Here is a 26,028-nt window from a genome sequence, read left to right as displayed (position 1 = left end):
AGAAGTTGCCATTAATAATTTCAAGATGTGTGTTCCAATAGTTCTACATTCTGGCACAAATAGGGCCTAGGCCACAGGAGGACAGAAGAAACTTCGGGGATGACCCCTAAGTGGCTGGAAATATTTCCCTGGCTTCTCGCCCTGTCCTTAAGGGGGCGGGGCGGGGGGCTGCAGGGTAACAGGAGGTTCACCCATGCTCAATTACACTGCACTTAACTGATTCATATTTATGTAGGAATCAATTCTAAGGTCGCTTTAAACCTCTTTTTGGCTCCCATACTCTGTGGAGACAGACATTCAGCACTGACAAAGCCCAGGGAAAGCCTCAGAACCTCAGCTGTAGCAGGAAAAGCACAAGCACACATCTGGATCCATTTGCTCACTAATAATTCAAGTTATTGTTTCTCTCCCATTCCTCCCTCCTCCTCCTCCTCCTCCTCCTCCCTCCCTCCCTCCCTCCTCCTCCTCCCTCCTCCTCTTCCTCTTTCTCCTCCTCCCTCCTCCTCTTCCTCTTTCTCCTTCTCCTCCTCTTCCTCCTCCTCTTCCTCCTCCTCCCTCCTCCTCCTCCTTCCTCCTCCTGTTTCTCCTCCTCTTCTTCCTCCTCCTCTTCCTCCTCTTCCTCCTCCTCCTTCTCCTTTTCCTTCTCCTCCTCCTCTTTCTCCTCCTCCTTCTCCTCCATCCTTCTCTTCATCCTCCTCCTTCTACTCCTCTTCCTCCTTCTCCTCCTCTTTCTCCTCCTCCTCCTTCTTTTTTCTCTTCTCCCTGTTCCTCTTCCTCTTCTTCTTCCATCTCTTTATCAATGCTCCACCCCTTCCCTATTTCTGTCCCCTTCCTCTCACCCTCTCCCTTTAACCCTTTCCCTAACCCCACAGCCACTGACTTAGAGTTTGCAAGGACAAGTGAAGGACATCCAGTTCCTTTTGCCACTGCTGGGGACTGCTACAGTGCAGCCAAATGCCCACAGGTATGTCTTTAAGCCTTACTCCTTACCAGTAATCCTGCACCCACCCTGCTTCTGAGGCCTCTCCATTCATGTGTTCTTATAGATAGAATTAGAACAGTTGATGGGGCAGTTTAGGGCCTCACAGATGCTTTGGGGGTCTAGCCCTAGAATTTGACTCCTTAGAAACCCTCACAGTTACAGGCATAACTTCTATATTTAGCAAGATGCATCAGGTATAATGGTCAAGACTTATGAACAAATCAAGTGTTGGATGGCAAAGACCTAATAAATTATGACTCAATAAGTGACTACTGCAGTCAGGAAAATATTGGTTAATGTTCAACGATAGACTTTCCATCAACAAAATTTATGCTTTGTAGCATTTTTCCGGCTTCTATGGTATAAATATTCTCCCCATAACTGATTTAAAGTGTCACCAACAGTATGTCACTAAATCAGAAGAAATGTACAGAACTGACTCTAAAAAAAAGTCAATATAGAGCCAGTCCTGGTGGTAGAGGCCTGAGATCTCAGCTGTTTGGGAAGATGAGGCAGGAGGATTGTAAGTTCAAAGCCTACCTGACTACAAAATGACTTCCAAACAAGCTTGACAACCTAGTGAGTTAGACCTTACCTCAAAAAACGCTTGGCCAGCATTGATACACAAGACCTCAAGTTCAGTCCCCAACACCTACCCAAACAAACAGGAGAGAAACTATTACACATGAGTCTCAGCATACCAGTCTGTCATTATAAACTGAATATTATAAAATATAGAAAAGCACACATGGGGTTATGAATAAGAAACCAATATCAAAAGTATAGCATGTACTATGATTCCCATTTATGTGTTTTGGGTTGCTTTTCAGAGTGTGTGTGTGTGTGTGTGTGTGTGTGTGTGTGTGTGTGTGTTATTTGTTTTAATGATGAGAATTGAATCCAAGGCCTCTTGCACTCTTGCATGCTACACGTCTGCTGTTCAGCTGAGCTATCCCACCAGCTCATTTCTTTTCCTTAATTTGTTTGAGAATTTCTTATGAGTACTGTATTACATCATTCCAACCCCCCTCTCTCTCCCCTGTGCTTTTTTACATGTGTATTGGTAGAGAAAAAGCCTGGAAGGAGGTTTTGTTTTGTTAAATATCAATGGGGTGTTTATGGTTTTAAATAAATAATTATTGGAACTGCTGATCTCAGAATGTGTAAGGTGCACATGGACATCCTCTGGCTCTGTAAAGGTTGGGCCTCTAGAACACTTCCAGTGAGTCAGCTGGCACTTCCTTTACACTTTCTCTGAGCCAGGTTGTATCTTTGTTGTTGGAGATTCACAATGTCCACACTGTCCAAGCTCAAGGGGCCCATCGCCCCCAAGGAGAGTGAAACATATAAAGCCATGACAGGACATTCTAGGAGTCCTTTAGACTGCAGCTTTGGCCTCTGTGGGTGTCTTGATCCCAGCTGTTATCACTACGGCAGGTGTATAAAATCTGTAATGTCCGTACCAGTGATGGAAACTTGGCATCCTCAGTTCTTGGGCCCGTTCTGCGGTCATTGGCTTTCTTGCCTTTCCCAAGGTTCAGACTGTGGAGCAATGCTGTGTTAGTAAGCCTGCACTAACTCTGCACAATGGCCAATGGTCTTCCAATGAAGCTCCAGCACTTGACGCAGAGGGCAAACGTGAAGCATACTCTGCTAGGACAGGAAAATATAGCCCACTGTTTCCTTTGGTCCCAGTGAGGTCTTTGCAAACGTGTTGTTAGGCTGTGTTGGGAATTCCCCGCTTGTGAGCATTCATAAGTCTGGGCATTGGGATTGGAGGATGCATTCGAAATCCCAAGCCTTTTCTCTGAAGGATTGGGTGGATTTGTCCCCAACCACAGCTTCATCCAAACTCACCTAAACTTTCTTCTAAGACAGGCGTGTTCTCAAAGTGTTTTGTAAGCCTCAAGCTTTAGAACAGCATCAGGAAGCACTCTAGAGGCCTGGCAAGGGCACCTTGTAGGAGAAAGAAAGGAAGAAAAGGGCATAATGGTTAAAGGGGGGTTTTCCTCCATCACTCAGGAATTCTTAAGGTTTGAGGTGCCACCCTTCCAGTGTGGCTTGATTTTCAGTGGCATAGAGGCTGACCCTGTCCTGCCTTCAGCTGTCTCAGGATTTTCTCATTTCTATGTACATTGCCTTTGGGAAGTTAATTCTTCAATAAATGAAGGGTAATTTGTTTTCATTTATTTTAATAATGCAGAGACATGAACTCATTTACTAAATTCTGATAAGAAGCAATTGCTAAGTAGGAAAACCCTATGCCAGGGAGAGGGTTTATATTTTCCCTCAGCCAAGGATTCACACTCTATGGACTTCCTTCAGGATTCCTTGAGAGTTTATTGAGCACTAACGGTGCTTATGAAAACCATGAGTTTATTTCTTTCAACTCAGTCTTCCAGGGAAAGGTTTATAAGCAGCCTGACTGTGGGCATCCTGCAACCTCATGGGTGCACTTGAAATCAGAGCAGATGCCTCTGTCTCTTCCTCTTCATCCTTTGTTTTTGCCTTAAAAACTTATTTTTCAGTACAAGTAAATTGCCTGAACCATCACCTCAACAGATGGCTAGAACATGTTGGTTTTTTTTTTTTCTTTCATTCTGATCATGGCGTTGTTTCCACTGACACTGAAATCAATCACGCGCCTTTATTGAGGACCTTCTGTATGCCAGGCATTGTGCTTAACGCCCTTAAGACATTAGCACTGAATCTTGTTTTCCGTCCTCTTGAGATGAAATTCTAACTTTTTCAAATCACACAGATGTCTCAGGACAGGGTGGATTTGATTTCACGATGTCTGAATCCATTTCCACTATGGCAGATGTGTCTTCCTTACTCTGTTATCAGGCCAAGCTCTGCCACATTCACTCCAGTTGGACAAGAATAGGGTCCATCTTGGTCCAAGTACCTCTTCTGCAGCCTCCAACTCTTCATTACTCTCCCTCCTAAATCAAGAGGCGGTACTGGTAGTTACAAGTCTTAATGCCTTTTAGATGACAAAGACAAGACTGTAGGTGAAAATACATCCCACAGGATAGATAGAAGGCCCAGCGGGTCTTTTCTTCTCTGGGGCACTTGGGTTTTAGAGTGGCAGTCAGCTGGGATGTTTGTGGAAAGTGCAGGTCCTTCAACCAGAAAAATTCAGGAGAATGAGGAAGTGAGCCTGCTGTTGCCTTCACATGGGTCACCCTGCTGAGAATACGGACCTAAAAGACCACACAGAGCGTACTCACTCACAGAGCACCCAGAATGTTGCGGGCATTGCGAGAATAGGAGCGAGGCTGGCAGCATCTACTTTCTGAGAACTTCAGTGCCAAAGCAGACCAGGTGTGGCTTCTGCAACACAGCAAGACAGATGGAGTGGGAGGCAGGTGGCAGGGAGAAAGCGAGCAGCCCTGGGTAACCATGTGATGTGGGGCGTGTATGGCGGGTCTTGCTTGCCTGAGTCACAGTGGCCACGGGGTAAGGAAGTAGCCAGGAGGACCTGGACAGGGTGGAGTGCACACCTGCGCTGTCAGCACTGCAGAGGCTAAAGCACTCCAGCCTGGGGCACACAAACTGTTTTGTTTTGTTTTAGATTGTAAAAATTAGGGAGAAAAAAAGCCAGCAGCAGAAAACTGTGTGAGGAGGCTGGCATAGAAGTCTCTCAATCCAGTAGTATTCACAAACACCTTGGTATTGAGGCCGCTAAGTGTAAGGACTGCTAACATGTATACAATACGGCCATTAAATATATCTAGTAATACCCCTTGGTCTCAGCCAGGTAAAGAGGTGCAGTAGGAATGGGGAGGGGGGGTTGAGGGGAGAGGGGTGGGGGCAGGGCAAGCGGCTTCCATCCCATAGACTCCTCTTCTAAAGTTTGATCTTCCTAACCCATTGTATTGGTGGGCTGGAGAAGGAACCACTTGCCTACAGTCCACTGAGGTGGCTCAGGAGAGGGTATTGTGGACTGAACCCATCTTTTACTCCCCAAGGTTTCTCACTCTCAGCACTCTGGACCTTGAGCACATGGGCTGGGTAGCTGTCTGTAGGGGGATGGTGGGGGGCTGTCCTGTTACTTACAGGCCGTCCCATAGAGTCCTCGGTGTCTTCCTGCTGCGTATGCTCCTCCCTTGCCCCTAGCTGGGGTGTCTCAAACTGTCTGTAGACATCCCCACATTTCTTCTGAAGACACGTCGCCTCCACTGTGACCACGGACACCATGAACAGCAACCCTCTTGCCCGTGTCATGTTTGTAGAGAGCCTAAGCTCCAGAAGGATTTGGGAGTCTTATTATTTCTTACTTATGAAACTGGCAGGGACAAGAGCCCATGAGCCACACCTCGTCTTGAAAGTTTCATCTGAAGACTTAAGATGTGCTATTTACTAGAAAACCTATCAAGTATCAGGCACGCATTACCTTATATTTATATATAAAATATATAATTATAATATATACAACAGACCACATGTTATATTAGTTACCAGTAATTAATATAAATAGACAAAGCAATTCTGAGCCCCTCCCCAAAATAATTATGGTTAAGCTGGGCAAAGAAAACAACAATTTATTATGAAACAATTAGAAAATGCAGGAACAGATACTTAGAAAATGCAGACGTGATACTTGTATTTTTATTACAGATATCAGTATTTCTACTAAGTATCAATGATGTGAGGTTTTTTTTGTTTGTTTGTTTTTTGTTTTGTTTGTTTTTTCTCCTAAAGTTTTCTTTTTGTTTTAAGGTAGGGTTTCCCTAGGTAATTCAGGTGGCCTGGATTTGACTGCCACCCTCCTGTCTCAGTCTCCTGAGCACTGAAATCATAGGCAGGGGCCACCACACCCAGTTTATGTGGGGTTTATTTTATATATTTCTCACTACGGTAAATGAGGGAGGTGTGTATATTATAAATGGAGCAACTGAGGTTCTTAGAGTCTCTGGGATCCAGTGAGTCTCTCTGGGGTCTAGTCGCTCCCTGAAAGAGTTAACTCTTCCATACTAGGGTTTGGCTAGGAGTGGCACATCTCCATCCCCTCTTTGCTTTAACTTTTATCAAAGCTGTGGGTTCTCAGTTCTAGGAAGAGAGAAGCTATCCTGAGAGCAGCGCGGTCACGTTCACATAGCATTCTCAGCTCGGAAACCGCCAGTGGTGGAGAGAAAAGAGACTGCTACAGGGTGTCTCTACTGCACTGGCTCCTTAAAGATAAAAATCAATATCAAAGCGCCCAGTCCACACACCCTTGGGGCCTTTGGGAATTCTGTCCCTGAACTAAGGCTGGGGGAGGGGTTAGAGGGACTGGGCGTGGGGGCTTTCGTCAGCAATCCACGGGCGCCCTCTTCTGGCTACTTTTGGAAACGCGCCTCTGCTTTGAACTCACACCCAGCAGCGTTTGGTACACAGTGTGCTTGCTCTTAGCCCCAGGGAACTGGAAGCCCAGCAAACTTTGGCAGCTAGATCTTGTTAGAAAAATTACATTGTGGCATTTTGGTCGTGAAGGAATCTGATAATTGTGAGCAACTCCAGGGCTGCTGTGCTACGGAGGCCGACTGGAGGAAGCTGTGAGAGAGGATTTAGAAGTCAGTAAAGATGACCTGGGCCGCTTTCTGTGTTCAGGAGGGAGTTAATCGCCTGTCATCCTGGGTTTCACCATCTGTAAACACATTCCCTACCTAGAAATCATGAATGTAAAGCACCTGGCTCTGACAACATAATAACAAAATACCTTCAACGATTAGTGGCCATCAAAATTAATTAACAGCCTTCTTACCGAAGTCCCTTTGAATGTGTCAGCTGTGCCTTGGTTAGTATGTCACGTGGGCTGAAAGTCTTTCGTGTTGGCCATGTGTTCCAGGGGCGTTTCAGCATCAACCTTTATGGGACCGGCCTGTCTTTAACCGAGTCTGCCAGATGGACATCACAAGGAAATTACGCTGTTTCGGACATCAAGAAGTCTCCGGTAAGGCTGCATATGGCTTGGGAGATGGCCCCTGTTTTCCTCTTATGAATATGATGGCTGTGTACTGACGGAGCCGGTGTGCTGTCCCCACTCACCAAACTGTTATTTTCAAAGGGCCAGAGAGAAAATTTAGAACCCAAATACAGGAAGGGATTTAGAGGTGGGTGCGGCAGGACTCGCTTCACCTGGCTAGAGCTATCCTCAAGGCGCGCTAAGCTCTCTGAGCACCTGGGAGAACTACCTAATCAAAATGGGCACGGGGAGGGGGGAGGGGCTCTAGACTCCACACAGCTCAAACATCTTTCCTGATCAAGTACAACTCACCTGTGTGAACCTAGGGAAATGAAGTTTTGGTTTGGTTCGTTCTGCCAAGACACAACTGTTATTCCAATAGAAAAAGGTTATGAGGTGATATTTTCTGGAAGTTAGGGATACACACACAGCTTCTACAAAAATCCTTTTTTTTTTTTTTTGGGTCACCCTGCACCCAGTGCATACAGCAGTGGAGGAGCAGGTGGGAATGAAGGCACTAGGACTCTGGTCCCCAAGTGACCTGCAAGCACAACCCAGCCTGAGAGTCACTACCCAATCCTTGTATAGGGAGGTACCTCAGAAGTGTAAACGTACCCTCTGGTCCCTCTGACTAGGTTAAAGGGATCCAAACCTCCCAGGCTCTGTCTCCATGGTGATTTTGATAGACAGCAGGGGGGGGCAGAAACTCCTCCTTATAGCCCTTCCATTGGGCTCTCAGGCCAGCGCAAGAAGCAGCCTCCTGAGACAGAGGAAAGCTCACAGTTCCTGTCAGTTGTCCCTGCATATGTGAGTTGAGAAGACAAGGAAGAGAGTAAAGAAAGGAGATCTGAGTGCAGAATAATGTGGCCAGGCGAGGAAGGCGGGGCTACCTGGTGAGAACTGCAAGTTAGAACCTCACGTCAGCTGTGAAATGGCTTTTTACTATTTCGTTAAGCTTGTATAGGATATTTAATATATTCTAAACAGTCTGTCTCCACGTATGGGGGTACACACCTGTAACTTTGGCACCAGGGAGGCAGAGGTGGGAGAATCTTTACTTTAAGGTCAGCATGAGCTACATAGCTAGACCCTGTCTCCTAACCCCCAGTTGTACAGCTAAAGATAAGTAACAGTAATATGTTGTTTATCTGAAATTCACACCTGACTGGCATTTGGGCTTCCACTTGCTGGACTTGGCAACCCTTCCACGTATGCTGCCTCAGGTGAGAACCAGACGAAGCAGCCACTCAGCCTGCGCTACCCCAAAGCCCCAAGATGGGGTTGCGGGGGGAGATCCCACTGGGCTTCTGGGCACAATGTGTTTCCTGACCCCTTTTTAAGCTTCCAGAATCCTCTCTGTACCTCAACTCCTGGTTTTGATGCAAAGCTAATCAGGGATCACAAATCTGATTCAGTGGTCACATTGACTGCTCATGATTTAATCACAGTACTGCCCTCCCACCAGGAGGCAGCCAAGGTGGCACTGTGACCTTTGACCAGGCCCTGACATCACAATGTTATTCCCCTACCACTCCTCGTCACCAGATCTATAGGGGTTTTTTAAAACGGGAAATAAAATTAGCATATTTTATTGTGTTCATGTTTTGACAAATACATTATATCTCAGTGACCAAAATTAAAAATTTTTAAGTGTGTTAGATGTGGTTATATGAACTCATCTTTGTAAGCTGTATTTATAAATATGTTACATTTACACACACACACACCCCAATTCTAGTAGACTATGTCAATCAATACCAAAATTTCAGCCAAAAGCTAAAATTAACCAAAGGCTGGGGTGCCATCCTATGGACATATTGAGTACTGCAAGGCTATTTCTCGCCCTTTGAGGATTCTGCCTGAGCTGCCGCTGCAGCAGAGTGGCGATCTCTCTCTCTCTCTCTCTCTCTCTCTCTCTCTCTCTCTCTCTCTCTCTCTCTCTCTCTCTCTCTCAACTAGGACTGCAGGTTTCCTAGTAGCCTGGCAGTCTAGAGAAGTGCTGCTGTGTGGGCCTCAAAGCAGGATCCCCTAGAAGCGATCCATGAAAATGCGCCTCCAGAACTGTTATGGTTAGAAAAAAATACACATTGTATTTCCTTCCTGAAGAACACCTCCTACCTGCAGGATTCAGGCATCATTGCAGAAGAGAGAGTGGAAACGCTGTAAGAGCCACTAGGTGTGTGACCACCTGCAGCAATGGCCGTGGGTACATGCCCAGGACCTGCACAAACTCACACCAACCCAAGGCCCAGCATGGATGGAGGAGGGGCTCATGAGGACCCACCCCTACCTTAAAAGCCATCTGCAGTTGATGGTTGCTGTGGGGGGAGGAGGGGGTGCAGTTTTCTTCAGGGATGCAACCCTGAGAGGTGACCTATGTTCCAGTACATAGCCCCACATCCACACACATACAGGCGGCTGCTGCCAGTGGACCCAGCAGGTTTTAGAAAATAGAGGAGTGAACAGAAAGCGTGGTGGAAGGGTAGGGGAAGAATCGGAGGGAGGGAATGGGGTAGATTTGATCAGAACATATCGTATGTATGTATGAATATTAAATAGAATATTTTTAGATTAAAAACAAAGCTTGAAAAGTCATGGGGACATTAGCCTGTTAATAACAACAACAAACTCTGTTGACAAGAAGCCCCCACGTGGACATTATATGAAGCGGAATCCTCCAGAAGGGGGCGCATGCTGCAGCATCACCTGCAAAGCTTGGTAAACCCTGGTCATCAACCTCTTCTTCCATCCTTGGCACTGGGGTCAAACACAGGACCCAGCATACATTCTATCACTGAGCTACATGCAGAGCCCTCAAATGTACCGAATCTCTATAGAAGAAACCAGAAATAGACATCTCTAATGGTTTCCAGGGTGATGTCAGTAACTAAGGCTTGAAAACCTCTGTCCTCAGTTAAACAACCTGCTTTTCACACTCACACTTTTAATATATCAGCATAAGCGGCTCTACATGGGGCATTCTGGGAACTATGTGACATTCTACTCCCAGTCAGTGCCACCTGCCCTGCCCCCCAATGAAAGCCTCCCTTCTCCAAGTCTGCTTGGGAATAGGACATTCTCCCTGAACAAAACTAAAAGAAAATCCCAGTGATGCTAAACCTGGCTCTGTAGAGCCAAAGGAAGCCAGAGATGCCACCTCACTCCTGGGGACAAAGTTTCTCCGCACTTCCTTGTATGCAGTGGAGAGAACCCAGACGCCTGTCTTTACCTAAGACAAATCGTGACTGTCATTCAAATGCAGCCGTTCCCTCTTGTACTTTGAAGACCCTCAATAGATGCCCGAGATCTCAGACAATACTGAACTCTGACTACACTGCCTTTCCTCTATGGGTTCGTTCCTATGGCAGCTTCATTTATAAGCAGGGCACAGGAAGAGATTAACAACAACCTCTAATAAAATCAAAGCAATCTCAGCAATATGCTTGCTCTAAGATGTGTGATCGTGTGCTGTAAAAACACCCTCGTCCTGTGCTCTCCTCGTCCAGTCACGATGTTACGTGTGATGCCTGCGTGATGAAGTGAAGGTGCAGGTCCTATACCAGAGTCCGTCGAACACAAACTGTGATGGCACAGCAACTGATGTGCTAGCGGGATGTTCTGAGTTACTAAGGACCGTGTGTGTGTGTGTGTCAGGGGTACACTGGACAGATGAATGAGTCATATGTACGCAGTAGGGTAGAGCATGGTAGTGAGAGGTTGCCTCATATTCAGAGTGGCACGTATTTTTTAATGTAGAAATGTTTTTCTGTGTAGTATGTCTAAGCCACAGTTGACTGCAGATGAAAGAAACTGTGCAAACTGAACCCCTGCTGTGTGCACAGCTTCCAGTTGGTGTTGGGAAACTTACACTTCGACTCTGGGTCTGTCCCAGAGTCAGGAAGTAAGAATGAGGGTTAATCTTGGGGGTTGGTGGGGGAGCCAGATCGAAGAGGTGCATGCCTAACATCTTCCATGCTGGGCTTTGTCTAACCTGCAGCAGCCCAGCCATTGGCTCTGTGCGTGAAGGCTTTCTGTAGCTACTGAGAGAAGAGGCCTCCTCCCTCCATACAGGAGGTCTCTGTCCACACAGCATGGATGGTCATTGACACTGTCACCTTGGATTCTTGTGAACTCAGGGCACACGTAGGAGCGTAAGCAAAGCAGTTGCTGTTGTGGTATCTTCACAGCTTTGTGACTTAACTGTCAATTTACAGAAGCTACCCGAAGCTGCCTGCCTGGGGTGGGGTGATGGTGGTAAAGGGACCTCAGGCTGTAGGCTGAACCTGGGGAAGCTGTCCACACCCCACATGGAACTTCCAGGCCAAAGACTGTCTGGAGGGTCTGATGGATTCTTACTGTCTCAGCTTAGATCCCAGCATACGCGCTAAGTGGACAGACACAAGACCATGCCTCAGAGGAAGGAGGGAAAATGTCCAAGTTCTGAGCTTTGGTGCCAGGAACATTCTGGAACTTCAACTCTAATGTGCTGAGGGTATAAAAGGGCTCTTCAGGCCTGTTCAGAGTTCTGCTGTGGCCCTGCTCACAATGCTCAGGCCTGCCTGTCTGGTGCTCTTCCAGGGAAGAGATTTCAAATGAATCTTCAGGGTCAGCTGGCTCAGAGGGAGCCTACTTCTGGCTGGTCGGGCTGGTGTGCAAAGTGCCTTCTGCTTTCCTTTCTTATGTGCCCTGGGGATTTTAAGGCACAGGGAGCCTGCTTTCTGGGTCTGCCATCTACCAGGGATTTCTTGTTCTGTGGAAAGGATTACAATAAAATAGTTACTTTATACAGTAATGAAAGTTATATTATGTGGAACACACAGGCTTTACCTAACTCTGAATTCCTTTTAAAACACTTGAATTAGGAAATGAACATATGTGTCTGCACATGCGTGTGCACAGTATAGTGGAATCTCATGTATGTGCATGGACTGCCCCACTCTTCACCAAGTACCCAAACCACTCCACAGACCTGCAAAGTAGAATTTCATAGATTCACATTTCCTATGCATGGACATTTTAGTCTGCACATTGCTATGGAAACCAGACAGTATTTACACATCTATCTGAATACACATAGTTGTCTGAGGACCATATTGGGGGGAAATTATATTTCTGTGTATTGTAATGAAATTTCAGAAAAAGTCAAATTTGCATGTCATCTTAACCCTAACATTTCATTTTAGGTCCTAAAACTATGTCTCTAATTGTTCATCTCTCTATGGATTTTCCTAACAAACTCACACTTGCTTCCCCTTCTTCTACAGACAGGCAAAAGAACATTCTTCCATCAAAGATAGGCCCCTTCCTAAATCACAGCCATCAGCTTTGACGAATCCTATCCACTGAGAAAAATCAAAGACTGAGTAAAAACTGGGAATACAAACTATGCCTCAAAGGGCAGTGAGTCACTCACTTAATCTATATGCTACTTAATAGTGGGAGCTAGTAGTAACAAATATTTATTTAAAGAGAATTCGGCTGTAATAAGAAATAAAACCCAGAGTCTCATTGCTTGTCAGTGGAGGCTTCTGGTTCCTTTTTTTTTTTTTTTTTTTCTGAAAGATGCGGTCAGTCATGTTTTTCTTACCGTGCAGTTGTTTTTCAGTCTCACAACTGTCAGGATGCCGACATGTTAAGACCATCTTCAGCATCATCTGAGGGTAGTGTTATCAGAGACAGTAAATGGTTAGCTCCACTTTCATCTGCTCTGCCTAAACCAGCAGCGTCTCAGTGGAGGAGATGGTGTGACTAATGTAAAGCCAATATCGGCCTTGGTTGTTTTTAATTTATGAGTACCCAGGCCTATTCTTCTTTGATGAAGACAGGCTATGATGGAGGTCCTCACAGCGTGACTTTGTAAGCACAGAGAGCTATAGTCACCAAAGTGCTGAGTTTAACTCCCAGAATCCACATCAAGTGGCTGGCTGGGCATGGCAGCACACACTTACAATCCTAGTGTTGACATGGGCAGATCCCTGGGCCTCGCTGGCCAGCCAGTCTTTGTTCTTTGGTGAGTGCCAGGCCAGTAAAGTATAGAGTGACACTGGAAGGTAGCCCCAGGTTTCACACATACACAATAAACTATGTGTGCATTTACCACCACCACCCACACACACAGATATACACACAAATGCCTTCATGATATAACGAAAGGTAACACTTGTTCAGCACACGGGTTAGGCTCAGACCTATGCCAGGTGGCTAATGTGTGTTCTTTCACTACAGCAAAGTATGAGAAGAGACTTGTTTGCCCATTTTACAGTTGCTCTGGGAAGGCCTCTGGGACTTCTTTAAAACCAGTCTCAAGCTCTGCAACCAATGCGTTAGAAAGAGGCTGTGCCGGCTGCAGGCCTGTGCTCGTGCGCCAGAGCCTCTCCCATGCTGGACAGGGAGTGGAGTTCAGGCTTGGCTTAGCTTTCATGATGCTGAAGATTGTCCTGACATACCAGTGCCCTGACAGCCACCAGCTCTCTGCTTACAATCAGTGCTCCTCTCAGTTCATGACTACCCCAGACCTAGCTCAGCACTCAGGAACCAGGACCAACCACATAGGTGATAGGAGTCACTTCTCCTATCAGTCACACCTATAATCAAATGCAGGAAAAATTTAAAGCTAGAGAAAACCTTTCGTTCTCTTATTTTGTTGTTAAATTAGGCACTGTTTCTCTTTCTCATTCTCTCTTCCTGGACTCCTCCTTCCCTCCTCCACCCCAAAACAAACAAACAAACAAACAAACATCCTCCTTGCCCCCAAGATTACCCATTGTTTACAAGAGGGATCACAAGTGGGGCATAGAAACCAGGTCTTCATGATTCTTGACCCAGTTCAGGAGACGGAGCACAGAAATATGAGGTGTAAGTGTGTTCAGGCCATCATTCCCAATTGTGGAGAAGGTACAGTTTTGTCTAAGGAGGCTGAGGGGCAGGGCTTAAGTGTCATGGTGGATACAGAAAGGAGTGTGGTGCTGCATTGCATCACGGGATATTTTCAAAGTGTGAAAAAGCATTAGGGAAACTAATTAGCAATACATTTACAGTACAAAAGAGGATCCCACACTATGTTTTTTTCAATCCTTCATCTCACTCATTTAATAAATGTGTGATTGGGATCAATATTAGCCTTACACAGCCCTGGAACTAGATGCTTCCAGTTTTAGCAGGATGTCACTTTTACATCATGGGGCTTACATTCTAATGAAAAGAAGTGTAAAAGGACATTATCGCATTGCGGGTGCTTATAGCCGATAACTGACCCAACCCCAAGTCCCAGGGGAAGCTGCCTTTCAACTGCTTAATCAACAGTTTACCAGGCTGGGTGGGACATTCAGAAAAGAACAAAAGAACATCTCGGCCAACAGAGCGTGACATGTGCAAATGTCCTGTGGAGCAAGGGTCATGTCATGTCAGAGGCATCATTCAAAGAAATTCAAGTATGGAAAAGAATGGCACGAGACACATGTGCCAAGGCGGCTCAACACTGACCATGTGGGGCGTGGGCCAGGGATCAGCAACCCTTTTCAGTGAAGGGCCAGAAAGAAAAGATTTGGAGATTTGAGTCAAATGGCAGGATTAGTTACATTATACATGTATAATGTATGTATGTGTGTTATGTACATATCAGGAGAGTAAAGGCATGCACAAAATTGTTATTGGTGGGGCTGGGGAGATGGCCCAGTGGTTAAAAGCACGGATTGCCTTTTTAGAGCATCCAGCATCCAGAGTACCCTAGAATCCACATGGTGGCTTGCCACCCTCTCTAACTCTAATCCCAGGGGGCTCTGATGTCCTCTTCTAGTTTCCTCAGACACACACACACACACACACACACACACACACACACACACACACACTTACATCTTCACTGGTTGAATTCTAAATATACTAACAACTGAGCAACATTTTTATTATAATTTATTCAGGTGACATCCCAGTTGTTAGCCCCTCACTTGTATCTTCCCATTTCCTCCCCAGCCACCCCCCCACCCCATCCCTCCCTCCCTCTTTCGCCCTATCTGAGTAACATTTTTTAACACAAATCTACCATGAAAGAATAGAATATTGGAGAAAGAAAATGTTTTGTCTCACTGGTGTTTTTTTTCTACTTTTTTTTTATTAATTTATTCTTGTTACATCTCAATTGTTATCCCATCCCTTGTGTCCTCCCATTCCTCCCTCCCTCCCATTTTCCCATTATTCTCCTCCCCTATGACTGTTCCTGAGGGGGATTGCCTCCCCCTGTATATGCTCATAGGGTATCAAGTCTCTTCTTGGCAACCTGCTGTCCTTCCTCTGAGTGCCACCAGGTCTCCCCCTCCAGGGGACATGGTCAATTCTCACTGATGCTTTCTATTATCAAAATTTATGGTAAATATTTGTGTGTTAATGCTGATGGAAATGAACTTTTATGCTTCTTGGTGCTAACTGCCTTTTTATGTAGATACAGATATTGTCAAACACGGTTGTTACCCATTCACAATTATACAGTTTTAAGTAAGCATGCTCATGTTTGTCAGGCATTTATAAAATTTTATTAGTTGGTTGGGGGTTTTTTGATTTTTTGTTTTGTTTTTGTTTTTTGGTTTTTTTGTTTTGTTTTGTTTTGTTTTTTTTTTTTTTGGTGTTTGCTTATTTTAAAAGTTTGTTGTTTTGTTTATGTGTGCATACCTGCCTGCCTGAGCTTTACTTCATGGATTTGCACGGGTGTCCAAGTAGGCTAGAAAGTGTCACGTTCCTTGGAGCTGAGGTTACAGGCGGCTGCCTGGTGTGGGTGCTGGAGGTCAGGAGGTGTTATTTACTGCTGAACCATCTCCCTAGCACTGTGCTATCTGCTCTCCAATTAATCATTTGAAACTGCAAGTTATGTGGAAGTGCCTTGTTAAACGGCTTTAGTTAAATGGATTTTGAAATATGAAAATTACTTCTTCCTCACCTCAAAGTGCAGATCACACTATTGGGTCTGCAGTCTGTGCTCAGGCAACACAACCACCGTGAGTGTGTACAGAATAGAGATGCGGCCCCTTGTTTTAACTTGTGATGGCCCAAGGAGAGGGCTTAAGAAGCTTAACATTGCTTGTTAGTTAGACACTATTACTTCAACATAGTATAAGTTGTGCCTGTAAGGCTTGTCATCCTCAGTTGCAGGGTACATTTCTTAAGAACTTCTATGTACTTGGCATTTAAGCTGACATTCATAGCCACTAAGGGTTCATGTGTAGTGACCGGAAACAGTTTTTGCTCTCGTCTCTGACCTCAAAAAACTTACTCAAAATGTTGGCTGCTGCTCAGTTGGCCTCCTGGACAGCAGAGTAAGTCAAGCGCTTTGACTCTAGGTCTCACCAAAATGATTCCTAAAACTCTGCGTGGCAACATCCCGTGGGCTGGGCTCCCAAGGCGGAAGAAAAAGGAGGAGGAGAGCGTGAGCTGAGTGCTGGCATTCATCTTTCCCTGCTTCCTGACTGGGGGGGGCCTCACTCTCCTGCCGCCACACCTTTCAAGCCAGGGCCCAAAATGAACCCTTCCTCCTCTCTGAAGTTTGTTAGGTGTTTTGTCACGCCAGTGAGAAAAGCAACTGATACCGGCAGAGTCGCTCAGTCCCTCCGCTCTGGTCCTTTCTTAACACCTTGGGAATCTTTGCCTCTGAGTCTGTTCCACAGAGACAGAGCACAGACGTTCGTTCATTCAAGCCACCAGCAGGGTGACTAGAATTGTCTCCTCGAATAAATAGCAAGTTCTGTTGACTCATTGGGTGCCAAAGAAAAACTGTACAAAACGATCTGCCTCAATCTCACCAGCAGATGAGCTGACTCCATCCTCAGGGACTTTCAAGAACCCCTTCTTGCCAAAGGGGTGGGGTCATTTTTTTTAAGCCAATGTATTTCTTCTGTACATGTTTCTTTGGTTCTCGCTGTTAAATAAAACACAATTCACTCAGTGAGTAAATTATTTTTCTTATTTTGCTAATAGTTGACCCACATGGAATGTACCTATTCTTTGTTTTTGTGAGAAACTACACTGCATTGATAATCTATCTTAAATTTCCCACATTTTGATTGTTGTTTTCTCATAAGTGGAAAATATTGTGACAAGTGTTTGGTGTGGGTTTGTCAGTGTGTGTTTTAATCCCTCAACACACTTTTTGTATTGTTGTGTGATAAACACAGTAACCTGTTGTCTAAAATCAATCATAGAACATTCCACATGCCCCTATATCTTAAAACCGGAACGCTTAAAACCCAGGGTCTTCTTGATGTATCAGAGGATGACAGCCTGGTGTATTAATTACTCATCCCGTTGCTCTGAGAAAACACCCAACAAAAGCAGCTGAAAGGAGGACCCTTCCTTTCTGGCTCAGTCAGAGAGTACTGTCCATGGTAGTGAGGAAGGAGTGGGGACAGGAACAAGAGGCCAGGCAGTGACCGCACCACATCCACAGTCGGAAAGCAAGAGGATGAGTGAGTCTGAGCTCTGAGCCTGTATTTAGAGTGGTTCCATTTCTGAGACTTATCCAGAAGTGTGATTATAGGTGATTCTAAGGTGACAGGGAGACAGTGAAGATTCACCATCACAACTGTAGTAAGAGAATAATGGCATTATTGTGAACTCGCAACACACCTCACACTCACAACACAGCTGAGTTGGAGTTGCGCTGCTAGGATTCACCATGTCCTGGACAGCAGGAGCTAGACACGACTCATTTCTCTTCCTGCAGCCTGAAAACAACTGTGGGCTTTAGGTACCCAAGTGATGCTGGCTATGCCAAAATTTGAATTTTGTGCAATTTTCAGGTATCAGGACACACTAGTCTTAGTTTAAGTCTGCTCAACTGTATAGAAAAGGCAACACTACCCAATATGGTGAATGTATACTTACAATCCCAAACCCAGGAGGCCTAAGCCAGTCTGGATATAAAGCGAAACCCTTGCTTTGTCGCAGACAAACAAGAAAAAATGTAAAAACCACTCTAGAGTGTAGGTCATCCAGAAACAGGTGGTGGTCTGGATTTGACCTGTGAGCCTAGTTCACTGATGTGTGCAATTCCACCATGACCATAAGTATTTTTTTCAATACTTACTATGGATGCAAGAATTAATTTCCCTCCAGACCATTGCAAGCCTCTAAAACAGTGACCTCACAAGTCATCTAAGCTGATACATGTTTTTGCAGGATGGTACCCGGGTCGTAGGGAAATGCGGTGGCTACTGTGGAAAATGCACTCCATCCTCCGGCACTGGCCTGGAGGTGCGAGTTTCATAACTAAGGTAAGCCCCCCTTCTTTAACTTTAATCTGTAGCTTCTCCCCAGATAGGGTTACTGTTGAGCATCATAAAGCTGACCCGACAATATTCTGCCCTTTACATTTCTGCTTATCTGTCTTTCTGTGTCTGAGGATGCCTGTCACCTTTGAACCCAAGGTCCTCAGGCCTCAGACATGAAGTTTCTCCTCACTGCCTGTTGAAAATGCTGCCCGCTGGGTTTTTACCTCCGGGAGTCTTACTTCCTAAGGTCTCTGGTAAGATCAAGAAACCTACGTTTTGAATACTGCAAATTGTGACACAGGGAGCTGAGCTAAATACTGCCAGGAATATAATAATTACGGTAGCGCTGGTATGTGTTGAGCTTCCACTGTGCTGAACAACTTATGGGACCCACTCCATTGAATCCTCACAGGAAACTCCTGAGGTAGAGCTCTTGTCCTTTTTTTACAGCAGAGGAAGCTGAGGCACACAACCATCAAGTGGATTTCTAAGGTCACTGTGAATTCCTTTGCAGAGCCCAGTGGTACCTTATGCCAAGAGCTGTGCTCTCAGTCATCACAGTGTCACAGATTTGTCACTCACAGCGGGGCCAGCAGCTGACTGTCATCTGAGATCTTGCCATGAGTGCAGGATCTTAGAGCCCCTCTCTGTACACATGAAATCAGAATCTTTATTGTATCAAAATCCACAGACAACTCATTCATATGCCACAAGTGTTCCCTCTGCTGGGCAAATGACTAAACTGCTTGCTCACTTCATTGTCCTGGCACCTTCAGCTACTTGGCATAGTTCATCTAATCTGTGTGAGCTTCTAACACCTTCCCTATAAAGTCCAGTGGCCTATTCAGTTCCCTGGATGGCTCATTCCTGTTCCAACACACACACTACTATTTGGTAAATGTTTAAATAAGCATCAATGTTGAAAAGTATTCTTTTAATATGTTTTTTTTTAGAACAGGCTCTTTTTTTTTTTAAGTTTGTTTATTTATTATGATGTACACAGTACTCTGCCTGCATGTGCACCTGCAGGCCAGAAGAGGGCACCAGATCACATTTATAGATGGTTGTGAGCCACCCTGTGGTTGCTGGGACTTGAACTCAGGACCTCTGGAAGAGTAGTCAGTGCTCTTAACCACTGAACCATCTCTCCAGCCCCCAGGCTCTTGTTTATTAGTCCAAGCTAGCCTTAAACTTGGGGTCCTTATGCCTCTGTCTCACAAGTGCTGGGACTGCAGTTGCACACCACCACACCTGAGCAAAATTGCAATCTTAAATTACTATTATCGGTGTTGCAAAAGAGGGGTTCCCACCTGTTGCACTTGCTTCAGGCCAGGCTGCCTGGGGCTCCACAGTGTTGTTTTCCATCAATCGGCAGTGACAATGCGTGAGTCCCTCGGGCTGCTTCTTTCTCACCATGTTGTCTTTCCCATGTCCTGGCCTGGCTAAGATTACCTAGTCACTGCAGCTCCCGATTCAACTAAATGCCTTCCGCCACCATTCCAAAAAGCAACACTGCTTGGGCTGGAGAGACGGCTCAGTAGATAGGAGCACTGGCTGTTTTCCAGAGGATCTAGGTTCAATTCCCACATGGCAGCTCAGAACCACAGCACTTCACTTCCAGAGGATTTGATACTTCCTCCTGGCCACCAAAGGCACCAGGCACACATTTGGCACACAGACATACAGTGAGGCAAAGCACCTATACACAGAATAAACGTTAGGACAAGCAAATGAACCTCTGCTTGTGTATGGTTGGATCACATGGTCAGTTGTAAAACAACCAGTGTCTAGTGGCCTGAGATCTTGTGCCTTCCAGGAGTCGGGTAACTGATGGCTCCATTTGGAAGAGGGTCACTTCTAAAAGACCAAGAAGAGGTTTGACCTGGGACTGCAGCTCAGCATTATGGCACTTTCCCAACATGAACAAAGCACTGGCTTTGACCCTTAGAACCAGAGCAATGAACAAAACAATAGAAAGTGAGTTCCAGGACAGCCTGGCTAGAAAATAAAATATAACATGCACGCACACACGCATGTGCGCACAATGACAGGAGTTGAGAAAAGACTTGAGATCCAAAAGCAAAGATAGAAAGGAGTGGAAGTAGGCAAAACTCAAAAGATATACTCTTGGGACTCCATTTTCTTGTGTATATTATGTCATAAAATATGAATACATGTGTACAAAAGTTACATGTATGTAAGAAGACTAGAAGGAAACATGCTAACATTTGAATGTTATCTCAGTGAGATTTGTAGGCACTGGACTTTTTTTTCTCTTGCATTCTTTTGTAATTACTGTTTTTCTCCCTTTCCTTTTGAATTGCATTCATTTATCTATGTATGTATGTGTTGGGGGCATGCACACGCCTTGCAGCATGCCTGTGGCTCTGAGAACGACTCACAGGGGTTGGTTCTCGCCTTCTAGAAAGTGCCTCTCTCCGCTATACCACTTGCCTGCTCTCTTTCTTCTGTGGTACTGGAGGTCAAATCCAGGCCCTGATGCTACTGGACAGACACTTCACCACTGAGCTTCCTCCCCAGCCCTCCTCTGTGTTGCTTATAGCAAATAAACAAATAAATAGATGACCAAATAAATACACGTTAACTTTCTAACCCAGAGAATATCCTAAGTGACACTTTGTAATTCTGCATATGAAAATGCCTCACTCATCTACTCTTGACTTTCAGCATTTGAGGTAAAGGGTTTATAATTACTGGTTTGTTTATTTCAGGGGCTCTGAAGAGGAAGCCATTAACGAGACGGATGAAGGATAGTAATTCAATACCTCCACCTTAAATTTGGGTGCATCTGTGTGCGTGTGTGTGGATCTGTCTGCTTGCGTGTGTGAATGTAGGTGTACATGTGTGTATATATGCATATATATAAATAAATAAAATATATATATATAGAGAGAGAGAGGTTGAGCATCCCTTGGCCAAACATTTAAACTCTGGAGTGCTCCAAATTCTTAAAATTTGAGAGCCGCGATGAGATATCAAATGGGAGCTTTCATGCCATGAAACTTTGCTTCATACACAAATCTTCTTGAAGAGCCACGCGAAACTTCATTCCTGTCGTAGATGTAAAGAGGAATAGGAAACACAAGTGAGGCCTATAACCCATGTTCTTCAGCATGTAATGCTCTCTCCCTGAGTATCCTATTGCTTAAAAGCTGTGCTAAAATCTCGTAGTAAACCGCAACTCCATTTAAAAGAGAGAAGCTTAAATTAATGCCATGCTTAGATTTGAGTCCCATCCCAAAGATATCTCATCTTCCATATGAAAATATCACCAAGTCTTCAAAAGGTCTGAAATACACGCTAACGGTCTCAAGCATTTCTAGGAGGGATGCTCAGCCTGCTGAATTACCCTAATGATGTAAAGTTTTAATATTTATGTTTGAAATTATTTATTGTGATGTAATATTTTTGTACGTAAAATGATTCTATTGTGACTGCCTGTGCATGATGTCCTCCCTTGCAGTCAGACCACTGCATTTTACGTACTCTACATTATATGTAGTATATGACAAAGTGACCCTTCATTATCACGGTACACTATTGTTTACTTTTTACCTGGAGATGTGTTTTACTGTTACATTTTGAGAATTGTAATTATTTTTTTTAATGACCTAGCTGACATCAAGGTGCTAACGTGAGTTGAATAAGGGTTTTTTGTTTTTTTGTTTTTTTGGTTTTTTTTTTTTTTTTGGGCAATCGTGGGAACATTTAATTAGCAAATAAGTAAGTTAGCAACATCACAGGTTGTACCAACTGCCAGTTACAGTATCTATTCCGTTTCATGTGATCTCTGGGAAGAAATATGCTGCCTTGGTGCTAATATTATATGTTTTTAAAGTAATCATCAGAGTAAAAACCTATACACACTTAATAAAAGGGAGTAACATATAGACAGTTCCCAATGGGTAAATCACTTGGCTAGAGTAAGACCTTTTATTCACATTTATATTTTGACCTGACTTTTTTTTTTTTTTTTTTTTTTTTTAATAATAGCTGGACTCTTTTCTTACTGTTGTTGGTAATGTGCTTTACTTGGTCCATGGTGCCTCGGACTCCTTTCAATCATTGGGAGGGTCCACCAATAGCTTCATTACAGAGTCACACTGGGAAGGTAGGGTCTCCCGCTGTTTTGTCAAGATATCCTCAAAGACTCCCAAGTTTCCAAGCACTGAAACAAAGGATACACAGCAGGAGCATGGCCTTGACACCCTCAGCATACTCAGAGAACTACAGGAGCCAGTCCTGAGCCACGGAGATCAACCACCTTTTACATTAAAAACTTTGGCCAATGATATGACTTCCCTTCAGGCTGGGAGCCAGATACCCTGCCAGGTTTCCTGTGGTCCTCAGCATTTATGTGAGAAATAAACTGGCATGTGAGATGCCCAAGTCTTTCTGAAACTGCTGAGGCAGTGGTCACAAGACATTTTTGCTTGAGAAAGCCTGCCCAAGCTTTCCAAGACCAAAGAGGTTAGGAAAACCCTGACAGTATTCTCCAACTCCACAGAGATGCCAGAGCACTTGGTGTATGAACAACTGTCATTGTCTATTGTTAATACATGTGAAACATATTATAAATAAATATTGTGACCACATCCGAATCATGTATGGTTCTCTTGGCTTCTGGACGCTTGACTAAAGTTCGAATGCAAATGTCTCTAGAATACATGTTCCTGGGTTCTAGGTATGGTTCTCCCTCATTGAGCAGGTCTCAAGTCCAGTTGGAGGGCTCTCGATTACCACCAAGGTATGCACTCCACTGCTGCACCCCTAGGTCTATGGCACCATGCTGGGCATTGTTACGGTTTATAGGCATCGTAGCTGGGTAGGAGTGTTGGTGCTTCACTCCTTTGGGTGATTGCTCAGTGCCTTCTGGCACCATGAAAGCCAGTCCTCAGGGAGGAGGCATTCAGGTCAGTTCCAGCCCAGGGGCCTCTGAGCCTTGTGTCTGAAGTGCATGGTGTCTTCACCAATAGGGGATTACCTTCCACTTCTATGGGGCAACCATGAGCACTAGCAATAGTTTGTAATGTTGTGGGAGTCTCTCTGACAACCCTTACCAACAATTCAAAAGAATGTAATATATATATATACACACACACACACACATAACCTCTTCTGTGCTACAGTGGTTATTTAGGTAGATAGCTAATAATATGATTCTTTATGCCCTTTTCAGGCATTCTTATTGTTTTACCCTCTTCCTTCCTTCCTTCTGTGTTTATCTCCCTTTCCTCTGCTGCCCAATTAGATCTCCCCATTTTTCTCATTTCCCTGATCATTTGTACCCTACTATTCCCTTTTCTATTGCTCCCCCGTCCCTCTGACCCTGGCAATGGGCCCCTCCTTTATTTTAGTTTCCTGGTTTCTGCTGTTAGTTACTACAGATTATGTATTCACACCTGAAATCTAGGAGCTAGGAGCCTCTGATGAGAGAGAGAACAGATGGTGTTTGTCTTTCTGACTCTGGGTCACTTCATTAAGCAAGATATTTTCTAGTTCCTTCTATTTGCCTGCCAAGTTTATGATTTTGTTTTTCTTTACAGCTGATTAGTATTCCCTGGTATATGTGCACCACATTTCATTATACGTTTGTTGGTTAAGGACATCTAAGTAGTGTCCGTCTCCTAGCTACCGTGATTAGAACAGCAATGAACATGGATGAGCAAGTATCCATGGAGTAGGATGTTGAGTCCTTTAGGCATATGCCAAGGAGTGGTATAGCTAGGTCATACTGTAGATTTATATTTAGCGTTTCACTTTTGTTTGTTTTTTAGAGTTCTCCGCACTGATTTCCATAGTGGCTGTACCAGTTTGCAATCCCAACAACAGTGAACAAGGGGGGGGGGTGGTCCTCTGTGACACCTCTAACAAGCAGCTAAAGTGTCAGTATCTCACACATGGCCCTAGGCCTTTTATTTAGCAACTTAGAGCTTCTAGGTTGAACATAACTCCTTATGTAGGGCGGCTCCAACTAAACCTTTTTACATGAATATACATGTGAAACTATAAAGTATTAGATTTCCATATGGCTTTTCAAATATCCTTAAAGTTGGCTATATCTCCCCCCAAGCCACTCCTCTGCTCTACACCCCCTTCCCTCTTCCCAAATAAGCCTTCCTCCTCCTCATGTCACCTGTCTGCTTCAATCACCTGTGTCCCACTAGCTCAGCTCCCTTGAGGTCTTTCTGCTGCCTCCCCACTAACTGTCCCTTTCTTGTTTCCTTGACTTTACAAGTACTTGAAATTAAACACAATGAATCCAAAGATTCAATGCTAAGGTCCACATATGAATGCGAATATCTGACATTTGTCTTATAGGTCTGTTTTACTTAACTCAGTACAATGTTGTCTGCCTTCATCCATGATGAAATTTCATATTTATAAAATGCCATTGTACCACCTTCTCATTATCTATTCATCATTGATGGGCATCTGGGTGGTTTCTAGCCCTAGCTATTGTGAATAAAGCAGCTTTGAACATGGATGATCGCGTCTTTATGGGACGAGGTTTTTTGGGTATATGCCCAGGAGAGATAGAATTGTGTCAAATAGTAGATCTACTTTCAGTTTTCTGAGGGACCACCACACTAATTTCCACCAGTTGGTAACTTCACCAATTTGCCCTTGTACCAATAGTTGCATGAGTTGGCACTGTTCTCCATAACCACCTATCTTCTTCAGTACTTATTGTTGCTTTTGAAATTTTATTTCTTTTTAATTTATTCACTTTATATCCCAACTGTAGTAGCCCCCTCCCTGACTTCCTACCTATCCTACTCTCCCTCCCTCCCCTATCCCAGTCCTCAGAAAGGGGGTACCTTCCTCACTTACCATCAGACCCCAGCCTATCAAGTCTTATCTGGACTGCCTGCATCCTCTTCCTCTCTGGTCTGGTAAGGCTGCCCCGCCAGGGGGAGATGATCAATGAGTGGGCACCAGAGTCCATGTCAGAGGTGGCCCCCACTCCTCATATTATGGCACCCACATGGAGACTGAGCTGCCTATTGACTACACCTGAGCAGGGGGCCTATGTCCTCTCCATGCATGGTCCTTGGTTGGTGCATCAGTCTGCAGGTCTCCCTGGGCCCAGATTTGTTGGCTCTGTTGTTCTTGTGGAGCTCCTGTCCCTTTCTATCCCCTAACTCTTCCCTAAGTCACTCTGCACTCTGCCCAAAGTTTGGCTGTGAGTCTCAGCATCTGCTTTGATGCCCTGCTGGGTGGAGTATTTCAGAGGACATCTATGGTAGGCTGCCTTTGTGTTCCCTGTCTTCAAGCACTTTGGGTGTCTACTCTATTTGCCCTTCTGAATAAGAATTAAGCATCTTCCCTAAGGCCCTCCTTGTTACTTAATTTCTTTAGGTCTGTGGATTGTAGTATGATTATCCTGTATTATATGGCTAATGATTGGCTTATAACTGAGTGTATACCATGCATGTCTTTCTGGGTCTGGGTTACCTCACTCAGGATGATCTTTTCTAGTTCTATCTACCTGCAAATTTCATGACTTCCTTGTTTTCAATAACTGAGTAGTATTCCATTGTGTAAATGTACCACAATTTCTTTATCCATTCTTCAGTTAAGGGACATCTAAGTTGTTTCCAGATTCTGGCTATTACAAATAAAACTGCTATAAACATAGTTGAGCAAATGTCCTTGTGTTGTGGAGCATCTTTCGGTATTTGCCCAGGAGTGGTATAGCTGTGTCTTGAGGTAGAGCTGTTCCCAGTTTTCTGAGAAAGTGCCAGATTGATTTCCAAAGTGGTTGTATAAGTTGGCACTCCCACCAGCAATGGAGGAGTGTTCCCCTTCTCCTCATC

At 44.7% G+C, this 26,028-nt stretch overlaps 1 protein-coding gene across 1 annotated transcript in view; it reads left to right on the top strand.

Moving 5' to 3' along the window:
* Adamts9 (ADAM metallopeptidase with thrombospondin type 1 motif 9) overlaps positions 1-21,078 on the top strand; it is a 164,078-nt gene extending 143,000 nt beyond the window's left edge. Inside the window, exons 37-40 of the mRNA XM_051154938.1 lie at positions 873-964; positions 6,816-6,920; positions 18,096-18,190; positions 20,920-21,078. Coding sequence (XP_051010895.1) covers positions 873-964; positions 6,816-6,920; positions 18,096-18,185 — 287 coding nt within the window. The 3' untranslated portion in view covers positions 18,186-18,190; positions 20,920-21,078. The remainder of the gene's footprint in view (positions 1-872; positions 965-6,815; positions 6,921-18,095; positions 18,191-20,919) is intronic.
* The last annotated feature ends 4,950 nt before the right edge of the window (positions 21,079-26,028 follow it).

Source organism: Acomys russatus, chromosome 13 (genome assembly GCF_903995435.1).
Source record: "Acomys russatus chromosome 13, mAcoRus1.1, whole genome shotgun sequence".
NCBI classification, from domain to species: Eukaryota; Metazoa; Chordata; class Mammalia; order Rodentia; family Muridae; genus Acomys; species Acomys russatus.
This window is presented reverse-complemented; position numbering and strand designations above follow the sequence as displayed.